This window comes from Meles meles, chromosome 7 (genome assembly GCF_922984935.1).
Source record: "Meles meles chromosome 7, mMelMel3.1 paternal haplotype, whole genome shotgun sequence".
NCBI lineage: Eukaryota > Metazoa > Chordata > Mammalia > Carnivora > Mustelidae > Meles > Meles meles.
The window spans coordinates 6,660,860-6,681,851 of NC_060072.1; the positions used below are offsets into that span (position 1 = coordinate 6,660,860).

The 20,992-nt window shown below is 53.9% G+C and overlaps 1 protein-coding gene and 1 non-coding gene across 3 annotated transcripts; both read right to left on the reverse strand.

Moving 5' to 3' along the window:
* Window positions 1-1,747: 1,747 nt before the first annotated feature.
* On the reverse strand, window positions 1,748-20,938 carry LOC123947474 (neuronal-specific septin-3). Of its 2 annotated transcripts, none has more exons than XM_046013720.1 (11): window positions 20,776-20,938; window positions 16,177-16,368; window positions 13,044-13,172; window positions 12,540-12,621; window positions 11,455-11,592; window positions 9,955-10,072; window positions 8,958-9,053; window positions 6,737-6,833; window positions 5,622-5,673; window positions 5,251-5,344; window positions 1,748-3,123 (listed from the first exon to the last, which is right to left on the reverse strand). In XM_046013720.1, exons 1-11 carry the CDS (start codon window positions 20,783-20,785, stop codon window positions 3,058-3,060), a joined length of 1,074 nt encoding a protein of 357 aa, XP_045869676.1. In that variant the 5' UTR covers window positions 20,786-20,938; the 3' UTR covers window positions 1,748-3,057. The 2 variants fall into 2 exon arrangements, with proteins under 2 accessions (XP_045869676.1, XP_045869675.1); XM_046013719.1 differs by having other exon boundaries at window positions 6,737-6,836; window positions 20,776-20,937.
* Window positions 14,033-14,217, reverse strand: LOC123947686. The gene has a single exon (XR_006819779.1). It is a non-coding gene; the product is annotated as a U2 spliceosomal RNA (small nuclear RNA).
* Window positions 20,939-20,992: the final 54 nt, after the last annotated feature.

Here is a 20,992-nt window from a genome sequence, read left to right on the forward strand (position 1 = left end):
TGCGGGGGAGTGGGCGGGGGAGCGGGCGGGGGGTGGGGCGGGGGCGGACGGGGGGGGGGGGAACTGACCCCGCCTCCGGAGTGCGGAGGGTTCAGAGGCAGGCGAGTGGCCTCCTGGATCCACACCTGTCCTCTTGGTCCCTGCGTCGTAGCCCGGGCATGGCTGCTGGCTGCCCGCGGGAATGGACTTACAAGCAGGATTTTCCTGCACCTCCCCTGGCCCGGGTCAGGAGGCTAATGCCCTGGGGAAAGGGTCCAGAAGGATTTCTCGCTTCTCCTAGGGCGAGCAGAACTTTTCCCCACCAGAAAAAGCCTGGAATCTGAGCCGGTTTCTTGAGAGGCGGCGTCCAGGAACGGGTGCGTGAGCTGGGTCCGGCGGTGTCTGCGCCGGCCCCAAGATCCAGAGAGCCCGTGTCAACCATCCTCCCTGCGCGGCCTCCTCGGAACCGCGACTGGGAGGATCTGGCGGGATACGTTATACTGGAATTGCTTTGAAGACTAAACTGTTGTCCATATTCTAATTTCCTTTAGAATTCGCAAAACAGCACCAAAGGGCTTCAAGCAAAGGGATGGTAACAGCTTCAGGATTACCGTATTTCACCAAGTTTAAAATGCTGCCAGTTATAAGATGCATCATTTTTAAATGTACCACTGAGAAAAAAAACAGTTGCCAAAGAAAGAGGTGTCATCGGTTGTAAGCTTTTTTTTTTTTTTTTTTTAAAGTAATCTCTACACCCAACATAGGGCTTGAATTCATGACCTGGGGATCATGCTCTAGGGACTCAGTCAGCCAGGTGTCCCAAGCTTTTTTTTTTTTTTTTTTTTTAACACAAGACTATTGGAACAAATACAATACAGTAGGAATGGTGTGAAGCTGTAGAACAAGCATCGAGATAGAGTACTCCTCTTGCCATGGTAACTAAGTGTGCAACTTTGGGCAAGACAACTATGCTTTCTGGACTTCAGTGTCCATATCTGTATCAAAGAATGGAACTAAAAGAACTGTTTTCTCTTAGTTGTGATTTTTAAGTTGGCAGAACTACTCTATCACTCCCATCTTCCCGCATCTGTCCATCTTGGTGTGGCATTGCCGCTCTGCTCCTGGTCCGCATCATTCTACCTGAATAACTCCCACCACGCTTCTATACCTCGCATTCACCCCACAGAATATTGAGGCCCCAAACACAATTGTTTATGGCCATCACATTCAAATTCAGAAAGACAGAGACAAAGTTGTGCTATTTGTTGGCTACAGAAGAGATTAGGAACCTCAAAGGGAGGAAGTTTAAGTTTGAAAAAGACAAGAGACCAGCTAGTGCTTTAGATGTGAATTCTTAACTCTTTAAGCATTCACTGTACAGTAGGCAGGTCTCCAGGCACGCACGAAGGGCCCACTCCTTTCATAGAATTGGGTTTTATGCCTTCTGGAGAAAGGAAGGAAAAGCTAGGGAATTAGTTAAATGAAAATAAACCTTGTTTTCATTGAAGGAGACGGTCTATACAGAACACAGTGTCCCTGAAGATGTACCATGATAGCTCCATCACTCCTTCTGAACACAAAACCCTGTGGAATAATGACTGAAGTCCAACCTCAAGCCAACCGAAGACAAACTGATCTCACGAAATGTTTTCCACCTATCATTCCTGTGGCTGCTTCTTACCAAGCCAGTCCCTGTCTCACCCTCCACCCTGTAATGGCTGATTTTGGCCAAGGAGTGAGGAGCACAAATGAAACACAGGCCAGACAGTTCTTGTTCAAACAGCAATGTTTAGTTGTACAACACATAAAGTCTAGCAACATTTATACAACCAGTCGGAGTGTCTGTTGGCTTGTTTTCAATTGGGAAATTTAACCATAATATCACCCGAAGGTTGGCTGGGACTGGTAACATTTAAGAAATGGGTCGTTCTTGCATCCCCTAGGCTTGGGCCTCTTGCTCCATCAGGACTTAGTTGTAGATGAATGGCCCACAAGTCACCAGCCTTTGAGAAAGTAGTGTCCAGGTAGAGATGGCGGGGGTGAGCGGGTCGGGGGGGGGGGATCCCATACAGACATAGTATGTGGGGCAGTGGCAGCCAACATTCGCAGACATTCATGCATCTGATGGGGGGCTTTGCCCTCCACTGGGTATTTTCCACTAGCCTACAGTGATCAACTGAGGCCAGGCTAATTCATTACTCACATTAGCAGGGTGAAGGTCAGGGTAGCAAGTAGCAGGAGTAGCCAGGGTAGGTGGGAAGAGATCCCTCTTATTGCTAAGTGGACAGAGGGGTGCTTTTTTTTTTTTTTTTTTCCTTCCTAGAGTTCACATCCCACGGGTTTCTGGAGGTTTGTGTCTGTGTTTAGTTCTTTTTTAAAGTTGGAGGGTCAGGAAGTCAATTCCCGAAATGTCTCTCCAGGAAAACCACCACTCTTTCTAAGTGGCTGCCTTACGGGGTGGGGCAGGTGTGAAGCTGAACTCTGGGCCAGGTACAAGTGGTGATTTTAATTGTAAAATGACCCTAGGCCTAGTTCCCCCCCCCCCCCGCTGCCCCGCACATCCGTAGTGACCCATCATTAGAGATAAGCCGTAAGCAATGAAGGAGACACCCTTGTCCCACACTGGGGCTCACACGGCTGACATCCACAAATCTGACAAGCAGAAAAGATGCTTTCTTGACCCTTGAAGGAAGCCAAGAGTAGCCCATGCAGATGAATGGACAGGGAGCAATGCCACTTCCCCTCGGAGATGGTGACAAGTAGCCGATATGGGTGTCCCAGGGCAGAAGGAGCTCTTGATGAGTTCTTTCCCCCTACGGATGGGCTGGGACCGGCTGATACAGACGATGGAGGAGGGCTGGGCTGGCGAGAACTCCATTCCAGTGGGAGCAGGGAGGGGTTTGGATACAGGGAGAAAGCAACTGTCCTAAAGAGACAGCTGGCCCCTCTGACCTGCTGAGAGCTGAAGGGGGGCTGTGGCGGTGGTGGGCTGGGCAAGCACAGCTCTAAAAAAGGGCCTAGCCCGGCAGCAATAAGAGCTGGGAGGAATGGAGGGAGAAGCAGTGGTTGAAATGGCCTTCATTCAGCAGTGGGGCAGGGGGTGGCTGGTACAGGTGGAAGGACAGTGCCCAGGAGGCCTTCTCCCTGCAGGGGGGGGGGGGGGTTGAGAACGGTTGAGGGTGTGGAGACCAGCAGCTGGCAGCAGACACATAACACAGCTTCTCCGCAGAGGCTGACGTCAAGGTGGAGGGGTGCCAAGCGTCATTCTCTACTCAGCCTCTCCAATGCCCGCCACCCCCACTGGACCTCCCCTGCCAGCCTTAGGTGGCCAGTCCCGCGTCTGCATACATGCCTGCCCACCGTGTACCCCAGGGGTCCCTCTCCTGTGGAAATGTAGCAACCTCTGTGCTTTAACCCTGCTGCCGTCCTATCCTGCCAGGTGCTTACCCTGCAATGACTTTGTGGGTGCGGGACTATGTGTATTGCACTGGTAAAGAGCCTCCAGGAAAGACTGAGACCATAGGTTTTGGGTCCCTGGTTTTGGGGTTCACCCACCTCTTTTGGCCCACTGAATCTTGATCTGAAGTCTATGTGTTTTCCTAGCACCTGAGTGATAAGAGACTAGAAATGCTGGGATTTGTCGTGGACCAGTAAAACACGGAGCGCTGGGCCCGGAGGTGGAACAGGAGGTTGTATGAGGTCATTGTAAACGGCAGCAAAGTTGGTGTTTTCCCGTACCTAAGGCTGAACTGCTTCCCCAGCCCCAAGTTTCAGCCACCTTACACACTAAAGGAGGAAGAGGAACTCGTTTGTAAAACCAATGGGGGAAATCTAGGCCTTAATGCAGAGCTGAAGGGAATGGCAAGAAAAGGCTGACTGTATGATTGTGAGTGTCTGCAGGAGTCAGGAGGGGGAAAGCGAGGAAAAGCAGAGACAGACAGACAGACAGACAGACATGCACAGTGAGAGAGAACAGAAGCCCAGAGGGGGTCAAGCACGAATGAGAAGCGAGCAGTAGAGAAGCCAACTTTGGGGGGAGGAAGAATCCTGATGGAGAAAAGTGAGGTGTTGTCTCACATTTGCCTCGGAAGCCAAACCACAGAAAAGGGCAAAGATTGTGCACTGCTCCTGAGACGTCTTTAGATCTAATTCTTCTAGAACTCAGGGCCCAAAAGTGGTCTCACTGGACCAGCCCATGTGCTTCTCGAACCAGATACTGGGACCTGGGTAACTCGTGTTTCCTCCTCTGCCTGGGCCCACACGGGTCTGCCATGCGCTGTGGAAACTTTCTTTCCCTCTCGTCTCTGTGGGTCTGATTTCTCTCGTAACCCCGGTGGGCACTGTCACGTGGTTGGCTGTGATTTTATTTTAAAGGTGGCCTGAAGTCCTTTTTGGAAGTAGATTGGGCATAAATCCCACATATAGGAATGTAGCTAAGATGGATTAGACTCAAAGCGAGTGGAAGAAGTCACAGAGAGGGGCAGGATGAAGGAATGCGGGAAGGGGAGAAGCTGGGAGCAGAGGGGAGTGAGGCGAGGCGCGTGTAGAAGGCAGCGGACTGCAACCAGGACGGACGGTGACAGGTGGTGTGTTTCCGACAGCGGAGACGACACACACTGAAGGGTGCAGCTCTCCTCCCCACTTCTCTTCTCTGCAGGAGCCCAGCTCCCACCTACTCTGCTCTCCTAAGACCTTCCCACCCCTAGGAAGGCCCAGCCTTTCCCTAGACCGCCACCTCCCACCCCCTCCCCGACCAGGTCCAGCTCCAAAGCTGTCCTTAGAGAAGTCTCTGCCATCCCCGTTGTGGGCGGTTCAGAGATAAGAAAGAGTTACCTGCGGCTCACTTGTTCCCCATCATTTTTAAGTGAAACCTCCCCCAAGACCTCTTGAGTGAGGTGCACAGCTTGGTTCTGGGACACAAGGAAAGGAGACAGATAATGGACAGCCATGGAGGAACCAAACTTACAAGGGACCTTCCAGGGAAGGCAGTGAAAATACCTCACCCCTGCGCAGGTATACACACACACACACACACACACACACACACACTCTTTCTCTCTCTCTCTCTTTCTCACACACACACACACACACACACACACACTGTAGACAAACTCCACAAACACCAGACAGGCCTGCGGGACAGAGTAGAAAGCAAGAAGGTGGTTGGTGGTGGTACTGGGATGTGTGTGTGGAAAAGCGGGGATGTGTGATGATACAGAGAAAGGGCCGTCAGGGGTTACTGTCGTGGCTTTCCTCTGTGTCCACGCTCACCGGAGGGAGGCCCCCATTGTCATTGAGCCGCTTGGCCCTGTAGGTCTCGTAGTGGATGTTGTGTGTCACTTCCTTGAGGTCCTGGAGGTGGGTCCTGAAGGACACGGGGTGAGGAGAGAGAAGGTGTGGTTATGGGTGGGAGGAGGAAGAGACGGACCCACACCTGAGGCCAGTGCATCCCTCCCACGGCCTGGAGCCCAGGGACTGGGACCCAGGCCAGAGAGAAGATAAAAATACTTCTTTGGCCCCTTCTGCTTCATGATGGGATGAGGAATGGGGCGCAGAGCGCTCCGTCAGAGGAAGTAGACCTGAAGGGATGGCCTCCTGACCAACAAGCAAAGCCACCCTCTGAGGGAACGGGCGCGTCTCACCTGATGACAAAGTCTCGGAGCAAGGCAAACTCACAGTGGTTGAGGTTTTCCACTGTGAACAAAACAGAACAACAGGTGGTCATTTCATTAATGCACCAACACCCAGCAGGCTCACTTCTGTGCAGGTCACACAGGGCTTCTAAAAACTGGCCCAAGGCCTCAGACACAATTCCTATCCTCGAGGAGCTTATGATCTGATTGGGAGACAGTAACACACGCCAAATGTAACCGCCGAGCCATCTTAGAAAAGGTCACACGCTACACGACGACTCTAACTCAATACAGATTTGAGTACCAACTACCTGCAAGCCATCTGCCGCGCGTTGTGGGAGAAGGGGACTAAGACACGAAGGCTCTAGTCCCACGATCTAATGGACAGGACAGACATCCTCATAAACGATTCTAGTTCAAGGCAGATGAGAAAATGCCATTAAAAAAAAAAAAATCTCAACGCAGGTTCATCGACACACGAGAAAAAATGGGATCCAATGGGATGAACTTGGTTTGGGAATTAAAATCAACTGAGCTGTGGCCTTGAACTTCAGCTCTAAAATCCCAGTTTCAACCGCTAACAAGTCGTGTGACCTTAAGCAAGACCCTTCCCCTGTCTGAGGCTCGAGGCCCTCGGGGGCTCACGTTCTGAGGACAGGCACGCCTCCCCTGCTCCCCACAGAGGGCGGGCATGCTTGAACAAGATCACCGAAGCAATTCTTTGAAACCTTCCAGAATCGTTATTGACCTTCTCAAGGTCACATCCGTCCACAACAAAACCAAAACGACCACCTCCGAAACACCCTGTAGCGGTTTGTCAGATCACGTCCCCTTTCATGTGAAAACCTTTCTGCGGTTTTCCAGTGCTTTTTAGTCTCTCCATGTCCTCTGCTCCTTTGACGCATGGGTTGGGGCCTCCCAGTCAGGTGTTAAACCGGCCTTTGACCGCTGCCTGCCTCTGACACTCATCTCCTCACTTAGACTGTAAGCTCCTTACAGCAGGGTCTGGCTGGCTTTCGTTTCATATCCGACGTGCCAGGACAGTGCCCTGAGCTCTAGAGGCTGAGTGAGTAAAGCATAACGTACCGGTAACGCCCCTTTCTTCAAGAAGAGCACTGAGTTACCTTCAATGATCCCCCACGGAGTTTTCCTGCCGAGGACCCGCTTGCCATTCACTTGGTACTCCTTGTCGCTTCCCACGACAGCGAACGGCATGCTTTCCTGCTGACAAACCACACACAAGCATGTCAGCCTCCGGCCATCCGGGCCGCCACGGACAGGATGCCCACGGGTCCTGGGCCTCTGGCCTTGAACTACACATTTCCACTGCCCATTCCGTGATCCCACTGATGGACAAGGCCAAGGCGTGTATCTCTTTTTTTTTTTTTTTTAAGATTTTTTAATTTATTTTTTTGACAGACAGATCACAAGTAGGCAGAGAGGCAGACAGAGAGAGAGGGAGAAGCAGGCTCCCCGCTGAGCAGAGAGCCGGACGCGGGGCTCGATCCCAGGGCCCTGGGATCATGACCTCGATCCCAGGACCCTGGGATCATGACCTGAGCTGAAGGCAGAGGCTTTAACCCACTGAGCCACCCAGGCGCCCCAAGGCATGTATCTCTTAAAAGGGACTCTGAAGTTCTGGGTCCAGCCCTAGCCACATCCCTCCCTGCCTGGCGGGTTAACCTCATTAGGTCGGCTTTCCTTCAACCAGAAAAAGCTTTGTGTTTTTTAGGGAGTTTGAACGCATTTGATTTGGTTTGGAACAGCTAGGACAGAATGACAGCTCTTTAGGGATACGCACCCACGTGATAGTCAAGTTACATGTTATACGCTACCTCCCATCAAACCTGCAGGCAGAGGCCCGTGTCTGCCGCCCTCCACCTCCGGAGCTCTGTAGGCTCCTCTGTTCCCCCCTAGTGAGCTGTATAAATTCCCAAATCCATTTGCCTGATGTGTGTCCCACTTGCTCTTGGAAAAACTATGATTTAAGCCAAGGATGTGTGACCGTGGAGAAATGGTTTCTCTGAAAATCGAGCTGAGTGTTTCAGGAAGACTTGAGAAAGTCTTAAAAACATTTAAGATTTGCATATGCCATTTTTTTAAAGCGATTTCTTCTCTTCAGTGGATTTTCTCAATTAACTGACCCACTACCTCCCTCAGCAACACCAGATAAGGGGCTTCAGATGGATTATCCATCCCGACAGAAGAGGAGACTCCAGACCAAAGCAAGCAAGTGGCTTGTCTCAGGTCATAGTGGTGCGTAGAAAAGCCTGGACTGGAACTCAGAATTCTGATGTAAAATCCCAGAACTGTCAAAGTTTGGAATTGAGAGGAATTGTAGAAGTCCCAGGAAACCTTAAGATCCCCAGGAGAGGGGCACCTGGGTGGCTCAGTGGGTTAAAGCCTCTGCCTTCGGCTCAGGTCATGATCTCAGGGTCCTGGGATCGAGCCCCGCATCGGGCTCTCTGCTCAGCAGGGAGCCTGCTTCCTCCTCTCTCTCTGCCTGCCTCTCTGCCTAGTTGTGATTTCTCTCTATCAAATAAATAAAATATTAAAAAAAAAATCCCAGAACTGTCAAAGTTTGGAATTGAGAGGAATTGTAGAAGTCCCAAGAAGCCTTAAGATCCCTAGGAGAGGGGCACCTGGGTGGCTCAGTGGGTTAAAGCCTCTGCCTTTAACCCCGCATCGGGCTCTCTGCTCAGCAGGGAGCCTGCTTCCTCCTCTCTCTCTCTCTCTGCCTACTTGCTATCTCTGTCTGTCAAGTAAATTAAAAAAAAAAAAAAGGATCCCCAGGAGACGCCCCAGGGATAGCTGAGAAGACAGAGCTCTGTGCCCACATCCCTGAGTCAGAGCAGCTCTGTTTTCATGTTTTATATTTCAACAAGAGCTCTGTCTAATGTTTAATTTTTTAAAAGAGTTCCTCTGGGGGGGGGGGAATGCCTATAAGCCACTCATCTAGCCTGACCTCTGCATCTTATAGAGGGGAAACTGAGGCAGGGCTCTGACTAGAGCACGGACACCTTGGACCCCAGCTTGATGTTCTTTGTGCCCATGCTCTTCCATCAACCACACCCTGTTTTTTCCAGGCCCTGTGGGGGGAGAAGAGGCTTTTGGGGTAGCCCGGGGATGGATGCAAACCTTGGCTCTCTGGGTACAGGGTGCACAGTCCTGGCCAGGGCCCTACCCCTCATCCTCTCCCATGTCACTTCTGGTCTGGGTCAGGCAAGGTGGGGCAGAGGGTTCAAAAGGGGAAAAGCAGGTGGCAAGACAGAAGGGGGACACAATCCACATCCTACTGGTTCCAAGGGGGACATTGGTGTGCCGAACAGAGCCCTGGGCACCCACCCGGATTTTGTCATTCTCTGTCTTGTCCTCCAAATCCTCATCAAATTCCTTCTGGGGGTAGAACTCAATGCCATTCACTTCAAGCTCCTTTCGAACCTAGGGGCAAGGAAGAGAAGCAAGGTAGCCAAGTGTTGGGATAACTGGGGGGGGGGGGGGGGTTGTGTGTGCACGTGTGTGTGTGAGTGTGTGTGTGTGTGCACACGTGCGCTGAAGTCAAAGGGATGAGTGCAGCCTTTGCTAATCCAGTCATCTCTGAACTCCAAGGCCCTGAGCAGCAGGAAGATCCTAAATGGCAGCCCCAGTCATCCAGCTGCTACAGCCCAGGCTGAGATGAGGAAGAATCTGGGGGGGTGCGGCTTGCGCATCTCAGGGTCCAGAAGCTTAGGGTTTAGACAAGCAGCACTGCCGAGTAGGGGTTCCCCGGGGCAGTGCTCATGCTGCCGTATGTCACATTCCTGTTTGCAGGGAAGAGAGTTGAGGCTCAACCCCAAGCCTGTCTGGTCCGTCCTTTCTCGAAGCTTGGCTTAAGTCTCACCTCCTCCAGGAAGCCGTCCAGCAACTCCCCAGTGCTCTACCTGATGACAAGTTTCTCAAAGGCAGCAAATGTCTTTCTGCATTACTTGCAGACCCATGTCCATCCCCGTGCATCCAGCACGGGGACGAGCTTATAGAAGACATTAATGAAGACTAGCGGACAGGTGATTAATTATTCTAGACCCTCAAGCACGCTAACTAACATCAAGGAGTGCTTTCCAGTTGCATGGTGATTTATGTATGCAGAGGTCTTCTCCAGAAAGTTTGGAGGGTGGGAAGGAGGCAGCCTGAGGCTACTAATTTGTCTTTGCCATTGGTCCTTGACACGGCCAGCCCAGCCTCTTTAATGGTTCAGTGGGAGCTGAGTGGGAAGGGGGGCTATAATGACCAAGGATAGGGCACGGCTGGGAGCAGAGGAAGGGAAGGAAGGGTGGGACAGGAAAAGGAGGAGGGGCCTTCTCACCCTTTGCTTGAATTCAGACTTCTCCTCCAGGGTCATGGTGTCAGCCTTAGCAATGACCGGAATGATGTTCACAACTTTGCTGAGGTGCTTCATGAACTCCAGATCGAGGGGTCGCAAGCTGGGGCCCAGAGAAGGCAGGGTGTCAGAGCTACCTTGCCCTCCCCCACTCCGCCATGGCCACCATGCCAGGGCCACCCTTGGGACGGGAGGGACTGGGCGGGGAACCTGGCTGAGGCCAAGGGGCTGCTCCCTCTCCTCCATGACATGCTCCCAGAGTCTCACTGCCTGCGGAACAGGCTGCAACCGTCTGGCCCCCCAGGGCAGAGACCATGGTCTCCCCTTCTCTTCAAATCCCGCCCAAACTGCTCCTTCAGGACAGCATTCCTGCCATGGGGATCTTTTTCTCCTGGGAATAGCCGTGGACTGTCGTCTCTGCCTTTATGTCCCTTCAAGTCCTTGTGTCATGGTTACTGATATATCTTATTCTCCATAGAGGACAGCACTTTTTTTTAAGTAATCTCCATGCCCAACATGGGGCTTGAACTCACAACCCCCCTGATTGAGAGTCGCCTGCCCCACGGGCTGAGCCAGCCAGGCACCCAGGACAGCCCCTCTGATGGGCCTTCTCCCAGCCCACCCTTAGTCCTGCAGGGCCCAGCTGGGGGCTTTGGCCCTCGCCATCTGAGGGCCTTGCTCCCCTGGGCTCTGGGGCCCCCATCTGGCTCTAGTTCCCAGTCCGGTGACTTACTAAGTCAGGCTATCTGCTGGCTTGCTCTACCATGAGTCCACATCTAGGGAGCAATACAGCTAATCTTTTTATTGAGTTCCTAGACCCCACCATCGAACACCTGCTAAGTACCCGGGTCTCCCAAAATCGGGGGACCGCCTGGCTCACGTCGTCCGCTCAAGAACTGAACCCTGGCCCAGCAGTTAGGCGTAGTAGTCAGTTATGGAAGCTCGCCTGCTTGCCCACCAGGATCTCTCCATCCCACACTGGCACTTGGCCCATCTGCCACTCACAACTGGACTTCCTGCACACCTGCTCGTCACCAGCCTTCATCTCTCGACATGCTGGGCTGTCCACCCACCAAATGCCTACAGCTGGACCCCATGCCCCCCCAAAACACCCACCTGATCTAGTCGCCCTGCCCCTCCCCGTTTCACTCTTCTTGCTGCCCATCCCCACCCCCATCCCAGCCTTGTGCAAAGCAGATCCCCTGCATAGAGGAGGAGCCCTCTGGGCTCACATGCGGACCGCCCACCGCCCCCCCCCCCGCCGCACAGTTGTGCTAGAACACCAGTGGGCAGCGTGGGGGCTGGGCTCGGTCAGCTTTACTCTCCTGGTAGGAAAGTCACACTCTCTGGGGGAAAGTCCAGGCGATCACAGGGCCCTGATGGCATCGGGGCCCATCTGGGGGTGTTGATTCTCCATGACAGAACGGCCACAGCTGACACGAACCGGAGCGAGACACGGCCACAGGGGGAGGGACTGGTACGTACGAGTGTCCCGTGGGGGAGATGAAGTAGAGACAGCAGTGGACACGAGTGTCGGGGATCCGTTTCTTCCTGGCGATGTTGACCTCTTCCTTCAGGAACTTCTCGTACTGTTCATTGATGTACTTCTCAATGGGCTCCCAGCTGGGGGTGCGGGGTGGGGGTGGTGGGAAGAAAGCAGATGGATGTTCCAGAAAGGCCTGTTGACCATTCTCCCTCAGGCCCCCATGGATAGCTTTCCTTGTTAAGCAAAGCCAGAACTCCCACGGGGACCTGGTCCTCTGACTGGGCCAGAAGAACTTGCAGGACCCCGCCCCACTCCAGAGAGCAGCACACACTCTCCCCACCTCCATTCCTTATCAGCCAGGAGGCTCTGCGGAAGTCTCAGCCCCTCTCTGAGTACCAGTGCGTGCCTGGATGGATGAAGGACTCCTTCACACAGCAACGGCACACAGAGAGTATTCAACACAGCCACAACACATTATCATGACCGTTGTCAACGCGGTTACTACCTTTCTCCTTTAAGGAGCATGCCTATAACCAGAGGAGAGGACAACCAGTCACTTTTCTAAGATTGTTCCAAGTTGTATTGTTTGGCGACCCTGCCTTGTGTGCGGCAGACCCCAGCATCCTCACAGAGGAACCATGGTCTCTGTCCCCATCTGGGAGCAAATCTCCGCCTGGAACTTTCCATCTACATCCGTGGCAGGATGCTGATGGCTGTTTTGCTCTGTGAATTCCCGGAGGTGTTCTCCTCCTGGAAATTCCCCTGTGTCCTCTCGTCACGCAGGGTTATGATACTGCCCACAGGCCAAGCTCGGCCACAGCCTTCAGGTCAGCCTAGATGTTTGCCACTGGTCCCCTTGGCTCTGCCCTGCCCTGCTCCCACCTTCAGGCAATCCCACAGCCAAAATCCCCTCTGCTTTGGCCCTTTCCTGGGGCTCTTCACAAAGCCCTCGTCTCCCATCCTTTAGCGCGCCTTCCCACTTAGCCCCTCAGCAGGGAGGGCGCAGATGGTTCTCAATATGAAGGAATCTGCACCGTGCTCAGCGTCTTCAGGGCAGAAATCTCACAGGCAGGCAGACATATACCAGTTTTCATTGTTGATCTGGTCTCCGAAGCCCGGGGTGTCGATGACGGTCAGCTTCATTTTGACCCCGCCTTCCTCTATCACTGGAGGGTGAACAGAAAAGGCACCAGGGAGGTCAGTCATCGGCCTAAGGCTGGCTACGCTGCTGGCTACCATCTAGGGAGAACCAGGCTCCTTCCTTCTTCAGGACCAATTATGGGAAAAGTCAATTTCAGGGTCTTCCCGCTTCGGCAGCTCTGTTCATGCTGTTCCCTGCACCTTGCATGCCTTCCCTGCTTCTTGCTGCTTGAATCCCACCCATGCTGCACCATTCAGCTCAAGCCCCATTTCTAATCCCCCCCTGTCTTTTCTAGACCAAGGAGTTGATTCTACGGACTTTAGGCCTCTGTTCTCTTCTGTCTTGAGATTGCTTTCCATTTGTCTCATTCCCCGGTAGGCCCATCTCTCCCTCCCTGGCAGAGAGCCTTCCGAACAAGGGCCACAGGGGTCCCCGCCTGGTTCTCACCGTGCCCAATAGCTTTGATCTCCACGGTCTTGGGAATCTTCTCCTCCCGGTTCCAGCTGGAGGCCTTGCGGCTCACCTGGGATTTGAAGAGTGTGTTGACCAGCGTTGACTTGCCTAGTCCGCTCTGACCTGCCGCAAGACAGGAGGAGGATGACACGGTGGGGAAGACCCGTGTCTACCTCCTGAGCCTGCCATCTCTCCTACGAGCTTACAGAATTCTACAGCCTTGATCCAGGCCATGCCCCCTCTTCACGGCCCATGGGGGGAGCAGAGGACTGAGTGGTCTCCCACTCAGGTGGGAATGCCTCCCTGGTACCGGAGAGGGACTTGGGGCAACATCAGTTGGATTCCACATTCTCTCCTTCCTGGAGCCCCAGGACCGTGGGGAGGGGAAACAACTTCTGCCTTTGTCTAGTGCAGTGATTTCTTGTTTTGTGCCTGCTGGACTTCAGCTTTTAGTCTTTACTACTATGAAACGGAATGACGGAACTACTTTGTCCTCCTAGGCTGCCTCAGTGGATCCGAAACGTTCACATCTATTAGCCAAATCTGCCTTTGAATCCCACAGCCCTGGGAATCCCCTAGCAGAACTCTCCTTATCCCCAGCTCAAGTGATCCCAGAGAGATTGACCCCCACCCGACATAAAATGCGTGCAAGGTCACATAACTAAGAAAGGCAAGACCAGGGCCTTGAACCCAAGGAACCCCCTGGTTCTGTGTCCACTCCTCATTCTAGTGCTACCATTAGTACCTCATGCCAGAAAAATGCCCCAGAGGGCACTGAGAGAGGAGGGGGCAGCTGACCGGCCAGGACCAGTCCCTCACCTCCACTTCCCTCATGAGTGCTCCCTTTGGACCCGTCTTTTTCTTTTTTTGTTTTTGGGTTTTGTTTTGTTTTTTTTTTTTATTTTAAATACATTCCACTCTGAACTTGGAGCCTGAACTTAGGACCCGGAGATCAAGAGTTACACGCTCTACCAACTGAGCCACCTGGGTACCCCATTTTGACCTGTCTTACACGGGTCTGCAGAGTCTACGAAGATTTCCTTCCAAGGAGGAGTTCTGCAACTAAAAGGCGCTTGAAAACCACTGGTCCAAGCCGCGCTTCTCAAACTTGTACGTGCACGAGGATCAGATACTACACTTGATCTTAGCCAAAAGGCCGAGAAGCGATGCACGAGGATCACACAAGCAGGCCCTACATCTGCTCAACGGCACCAGCGTCACCTGGACCCTTGTAGGAAATGCAGGCTCCCAGGCCCCGCCCCAGCCCTATCATTCAGAATCTGCCCTTTGACAAGACTCTCCCAGATGAATCACCTACACAGTAAAGTCAGAAGTGCTGGTCTAGAACATGCCTGCGGTATATTGGGGGGCCGATGAGAGCCGAAAGCTCCAGACCCAACACCGCTGTTTCCCTGAACACCTGGGACTAGCCGTGTTCACTCCTCTAGTCTCCTTACTGACAACTGATGTCAAGGGAGGGAGCGGGATGAGACCAGGGATAGCAGATAAGGGGTATGTCTCATTCCAACTGATCAATCAACAGTAGCCACCCAGGCCAATATGTTAAAAAGGCTACCTGTGGGCTCAGTCCTGAATGGGAGCCGGGACTGACCAGCAATGTCTCTCCCTGTGGTACTGCTGGGGAGAGAAGAAACCTGCACAGCTTCTCTTTACTGTTCCCGGTCTGGATAATTTCTGAGGTTATTTGCTCACTAAGTACTCTTGAGTGCTAAGTGCTGTGCTGGAATTGGAGGCAGAGAGGCAAACAAGACAACATCTTTACCCTCAAGAAGCTGTTTAGTGTTAGGAAGACCAAAACACAAGCGGGTAGTTACGATACGTTGCCATAATCACCATGAAAAAGGGAAGTACAGGGTATTACGGCAGCAAACTGAAGGGGATGTAATCCATTCTCTCTGGAATAAAGGAGGACTTCTCGGAAGAAGGAACAAGTAAGTCGAAACCTGCAGAGAAACTTTGAAAGACCCCTAAGAAGCTGGAATGGGGTTCTAGACAGAGGGAAAGGCAGAGTCAAAGGTTCAGAGGCTGGAAAGAACACCCCGAGTCCAGAACTTACCAATGAGGAGTAGAATGCTACATGGTTAGTGGTAAGAAGTGAATGGAGAGAGAGCACCAAGCCAGGCTAGGAGTTTAAGCCCTTAAATCTACTGAAGGTTTTAAAGTAGAATGGGGGACCTGATGAGTTCTGCAGGTTGGGAAAATTATTCAGTCACTGGTGAACAATGGTTTGAAACAGAAAGAAGACAGAGGATCAGTAGGGTCAATGCCAAAGTGTGGCGCGGGGCCATGGTCCCTGAACCATTTGCTACTCGTTCTTGAGGTAAGAAGTTTGCACCAGAAAATAAATTGACCATAACACTAAACACACTATTTAGTTCACCTGATTTTTTGTTTTTTACAGCAAGACTTTCTAGATGGTTTAAACTCCAGCCAGCTCCTTATCTTTGAGCAGCACTGAGTCAGGGAACTGTGGCAATCCAGGTGGGAGGCCTAGCTTAGCTCAGAGTGGTCATGGGCACATGGGCACATGGGCAGACTTCAGAGAGATTTACAAGGGAAAACTAGCAGGTCCTGATGGCTGATGGAATGAAATAAGGGAGAAAGAAAGATCTCCATGTCTCTCTTTCAGCAATTGAGTGAATATCTCAGTAATATCAGGCAAAGGTCCCTTCCTGCTCTTACATGCTGTGACCTGGTGACACCACTTAGTGACCAATCAATGTCCTGCAAATTCTCTTTAAGGTTTCAAGCACTACAGAAGATGAGAAAGAAGACCACACCCTCCACCTGATACCAGTGGGGAAAGACACTGATGAGTTCCCCACGCCACATACCGGAAAACTGGCTGAGTATGGCTAAGAGGCTGCCTGTGTCCACCCTACTGGTATTGGGGCCAGGCTGACCATCTACCCACAGTTCCCATCCCTGGATTAGCCAGTCTTCTGGGGAGAAGAGAGTCAGGCTTTTGGGATCAACGGTGAAATCTTTCCTCCTGGAAAGAGCTCATCCTAGGGAAGCCAGGGCTGAGGCTCAGCCTAGGGACGGAAACAGGATCCTCGGTGCTGCCCACCAGCATGGCTTCCAGTGACCCCACGGCCTTCCATACCGACCACCATGATGTTGAAGTCGAAACCAGTCTTCATGGTCTTCTTGCGCATCTGCTCAATGATGGTGTCAATGCCAATGTAGCCGAGCAGGTTGGAGTTGATGCTGACGGGTTTCATGGGCACTGCCGGCTTAGGCCTGGGCTCAGGCACCAGCTCTGACATGGCTGCGTCCGTCCTGGTCTCTGGGAGCCCTGCAAAGCCAAAGGGGGAGAGGTAGGCTGGAGGAAAACAGAAGTCACGTGGAAGCCACAGTTTTAGTCTCTTGAAACAGAATCATACAGAGTTGGGACTGGAAGGGACCTCAGGTGTCATCCAGCATGGGTCCCTCATGTCACAGATGGAGAGACTGAGGCCTGAGGGGTGGGGGAGAAGGACTTCCCCAAGACGCAGAGCAAGTCAAATGCCAGATCGGGATCAGGGCCCAGCCTCTCCAGCTGCTGGGGCACTTTCTGGTGTACTCGCTGCCCCAAAGCACATCTATGCATCTAAGCCAGGGACTTCACCTTGGCCCTGTTGACATTTGGGTCTGGATAATTACTGGCGGGCGGGCGGGGGGGGGGGGGGACCGTGCACTATAAGATGTTCAGTGCCCCACCCCCGGCCTCTATTAGATGCCAGTTGTGACAACCAAAAGTATTTGTACACAGTGCCAAATGTCCCCTGGGGACAGCTTAACCCTAGTGGAGAAGCACCGATCTAAGATATGTCTGGGGTTATTCTGACCTAAGTTCTGCTTCCTCAAATAAAGGGCTAAGACCTTTTAGGATACAGGACCTAAGTTCTACGGACTGTCACTGACCTCGGTTGCTTTGTCTTATAGAAGCAAACAGGGCTCCCCCCTCACACCACAGAAGCATCACTCTTGCCCCCGGCCTCAGTGTCCCCTCTGTTCCATAAGCACCACTGCAAAGTCGGGGTGTCTATGCCTTGAGAAGCCCCAGACACCATCCTAGCCATAGTTTTAAATCTGTGGGAAGAAGTAATCTCTCCTTTTGACCAGTGGGGAGGGGATGAGACACAGCCAGCCTGCGGCAGCCACTTGCCTCAGATGACATAGTGTGTTCTTGGGATGGTGGGTGGCAAAAGAAAGGGGAGGCTAAGGACAGAGCCATTCCCTAGAAGGGAAAGGCCAACATCTCTCTGGGTCTGGCAGGTCACAGGCATGTTCACACACAAGGGAAATCTGTGCATTTCCTCAGGGGACCAATGTCCCCCAGGGCAGGTTTCAGTATAGAACACCTCCATTTTCCCATCCATAAAATGGGTATATGTGGTGAAGTGGACCGAGACTGGCCCTGCTACTTACCGGATGTCTGGACTTGGGCAAATCACCACTCCCCGCCCCGCCCCTGAGCCTGTTTCCTCATCTATAAGCTAGGATCGCGATTAAGGCTGTGGTGAGCATCACGTGAGCAACGATGCCCAGAAGCAGCGGCATAACCCCTCACACTTCCAGACCCTCTTTGCCCCCTGTGTCCCTTTCAAGTTCACCAGCTTGTCCGGAGGGCAAATGAGGTGGGGCGTGGGCAAGCGATGTTAATTACACAGTGTAGCTATTGGACTCCACCCTCTCTCCAGGACCCCTTCCAGCGCTGGCTTTCTGGAATCCTGGGGTTCCTGCAGAGTCCCAGGCTCCTGGGGAGAGCTGATGGAGTAGCAGATGGGCAAGAGGGGGAGGGGACAGGAGGGCCTCCCTCCCCCACCCCCAGACTCAGCCAGGAGTCTGTTCTTGTACCCCACCACCTGGTCCGGCCACCGGTCCTGGCAAGACTCTCTCTCCCAATGGGAAGCTGTTCTTTCATTGTCACTCCCAGGCACAGCCAAATCTGACAAAGCCTCGGGACCTCCCCAGGGCCTGGCGTGGCTCCCTCCTGCTTCCCAGGAAGCTGTTGCCAGCCGGACGGCTCCAGGCGGGCCGCAAGATTGGCTCAGCCCTGCGGCAGCTGACTCTCACAGCCTGGCCTGCTCCTCCACTCTCTGCACGTGGCTCCCGGGCCCTACTCAGCACACCTGCACCGGGGGCCGTGCCCCGTTTTCCCTGCCCAGCTGCCGCCACGGCTGGCCCGGGCCACTTCCCCCGGAGATTTTGTTAGTATCCTTGTAAAGGAGGGGCCCTCCCTATGGCTGGCTCAGCTCGAGCCCGTCGACGGCAGCATCCTAAAAGAGCCTTTCCGAAAGACGGACGCTGGTTACGAGAAGGGGGCCGCCCACCAGATTCCCAGGCAACTTCTAGAACCAGCAAGCACCTCCTCGCACCCGTGCACACACTGTGAGGCGTGCCTGCTGGCAAGTCACACCTCTCCCAACCCTAGGCCAATTACATGCCAGCCACGTGCTACCTGCAACCACCCGTCAGCCACGCGCACCGCAAACGTGTGGCGGGTCACTATGTCACAACCTCTGCTGGACGGCCCTTGCCCACTCCAGCCCCCGGCTGACACCTACTCCTTCTTCACCATTGGGCTCAAGGCCTACCTCCAGAAAAGCCTCTGCTTTCCTACCTGATCCGCGTGGCTCTCTTCTGTGCTTCCTCCGCCCCCCAGTAACCTGTACCCATCAGGTTCATTCCTTCACTCTGTCCCTTCTGGGACATTTCTTTTTTTTTTTTTTAATTTAAGATTTTTATTTATTTATTTGACAGAGAAAGACACACAGAGAGGGGGAACACAAGCAGGGGGAGTGGGAGAGGGAGAAGCAGGCTTCCCACTAAGCAGAGAACCTGATGTGGGGCTCGATCCCGGGACCCCGGAATCATGACCTGAGCCAAAGGCAGACGCTTAACGACCGAGCCACCAGGTGCCCCGCTTCCAGGACATTTCATGTGCTGCCAAATGGAAGCCTACTCCAGCCAACCCTAGACTTCATGCCAAAGATACTTTTGGACCCCGGACAAGGTCCTCACCCGCAAGGGTCCACTGTGTGGTAAGGGTGCCTGACAAGCACGCCATTCCCAGGGCACAGGACGATCCTGCTCTGGAGAGGAATTCCATAGCTCCATCCCTAGCCCAGAAAGCAGCCCTGGTCCTACCATGCCAACCCCAGATGGGCAGCTGGCCCAGGCTTAACTCCCAGCTGGATGACCTCTGTGAACCTCAGTTTTCTCCTCAGGAAAATGGGCACATTACCTACGTTGCCAGGTTGTTGTGAAAGTTATACAGAAGCATGGATACAAACTACCTGGCATTGAACATAGGCCCATCCTTCTTCAAGGAAAGGGTCGTGTCTCCACTCATCTCTGTGCCCCATTGAACCTAACATAACACAGGCACTCAGCAATGGATTGATGGATGGATGGATGAGTAGACGCCTGGCAGGGAGGCAGATGTCAATGGATGGATGGTTGGATGGACGGATGGACAGATGCCTCGCAGGGAGCCAGATGTCCCTTTAGAACCATCACTTTTCTTCTCCCTCACAGGCTGCTCCCTTTGCAGACCAGCTGACCCACCCCCACCCCCAGCCAGCAAATGGCTCCTCGGTAGGCTACGGTCAAGGGAGCAGACTCTGTTAAGAGCAACCCTCTCTCTCCCTGCCATAGGGACTGGACAGGGGTTCCCCAAGGGTGGGATGAGCTAAGGATGAAGGTCACAGCAGGATATAGCTCAAGTGCCACCCGGCCTAGATGGTCCTTTGGGGTCCTCCTAAGCTCCCAGCTCTCCCAGGCTTCCTGGAGAGGTGGGGGATCTGTCAGCCGCACCCCCTGCCAGATGCCACCTGCCCCATCAATGCTCTAGGGAGAGGCACTGTCCACCTGACTCAGCTCTGGCTGAGGCCCCCACAGAAACAGCACCCCCCTCCCCGAGCCAAGCAAGGACCCCAGCGCTTTCTTTTACACCGCCAAATAAATGGCTTTGTCTTTGTCTGGCCCAGGGACCCCACCCCTCTGTTGGGAAGGTGGCAGCTGGGGGAGGGGATCTTTCCGGAATAGCACCTGCCTCCTTGGCTCCGCGAGGGGTGGGGGTGGGAGGGGTCTCTTCCTCCATTCCAGGGCTGGAGATCTTCCCCGGCTCCCAGCCCTAGCAGCCTCCAAGACCCCACCCTCACCGGCAGAGGCAATTCCAGACCAATTCAAGACCACCGCCAGCTCCAGCCCCGCTCTTAGAAAACGAATCACCTAAGACATCTCGGTCCTTTCCCATTCACAGTTGCAAAGGGCCCTGGGACACCCCCTTCCCCCACCCCAGTTCTCTGGAGGCCAATGAGTTCCCTTGGAGACCACCAGCTGGTGCCTGTCTCAGTGTGCGCCTGTGTGTGGGGGAAGGGGCCTCTGTGTCACCGCACGGGTCTCTCATCTGGCAGTCCGCGGCCCCGATACCTGTGCGTGGTGTGCCTGTGTATGCGTGTGCTCCAGCGTGGGGCTTTCTGCGCGCATCTGGGTCCCTGCTTGTACGTCCGTGGGCCTCTAGAACTCCCCGCGATCCCGTGTGTGCGTTTCTCCGGGCATGTACACCTTGGGGTGTGTGCGTGTGTCCGCGCATATGTCACCGCGCGTGGGCTCCTCCGCGCAGCCACCCTCCCTCTGGCAGCATCTCCAGCCGGGGTTTTCGGGGCCGCAGCCTCCTCCCAGCGGGCGCCGGTGGCCCGGCCAGCCGCCCTACCTTTGGACATGAATCCTCCTTTGTCTCCGATCCTCCGGGGAGATGCTCAGGGCGCGGGGCTGCAAGGCTGAGCGGGGCGCGGGCTCCCGCTGGGCAGAGCCGGGGGTGGGGGGCCCCTGCAGCCGGGCCTCGCCCCTCCGCGCTCTCCGCCCACCCGCCCGGCCCGCGGCCCGGCAGCGCCGCCCCTGCGCCCCGCGCCGCCGCGCCCGCCGGGGAC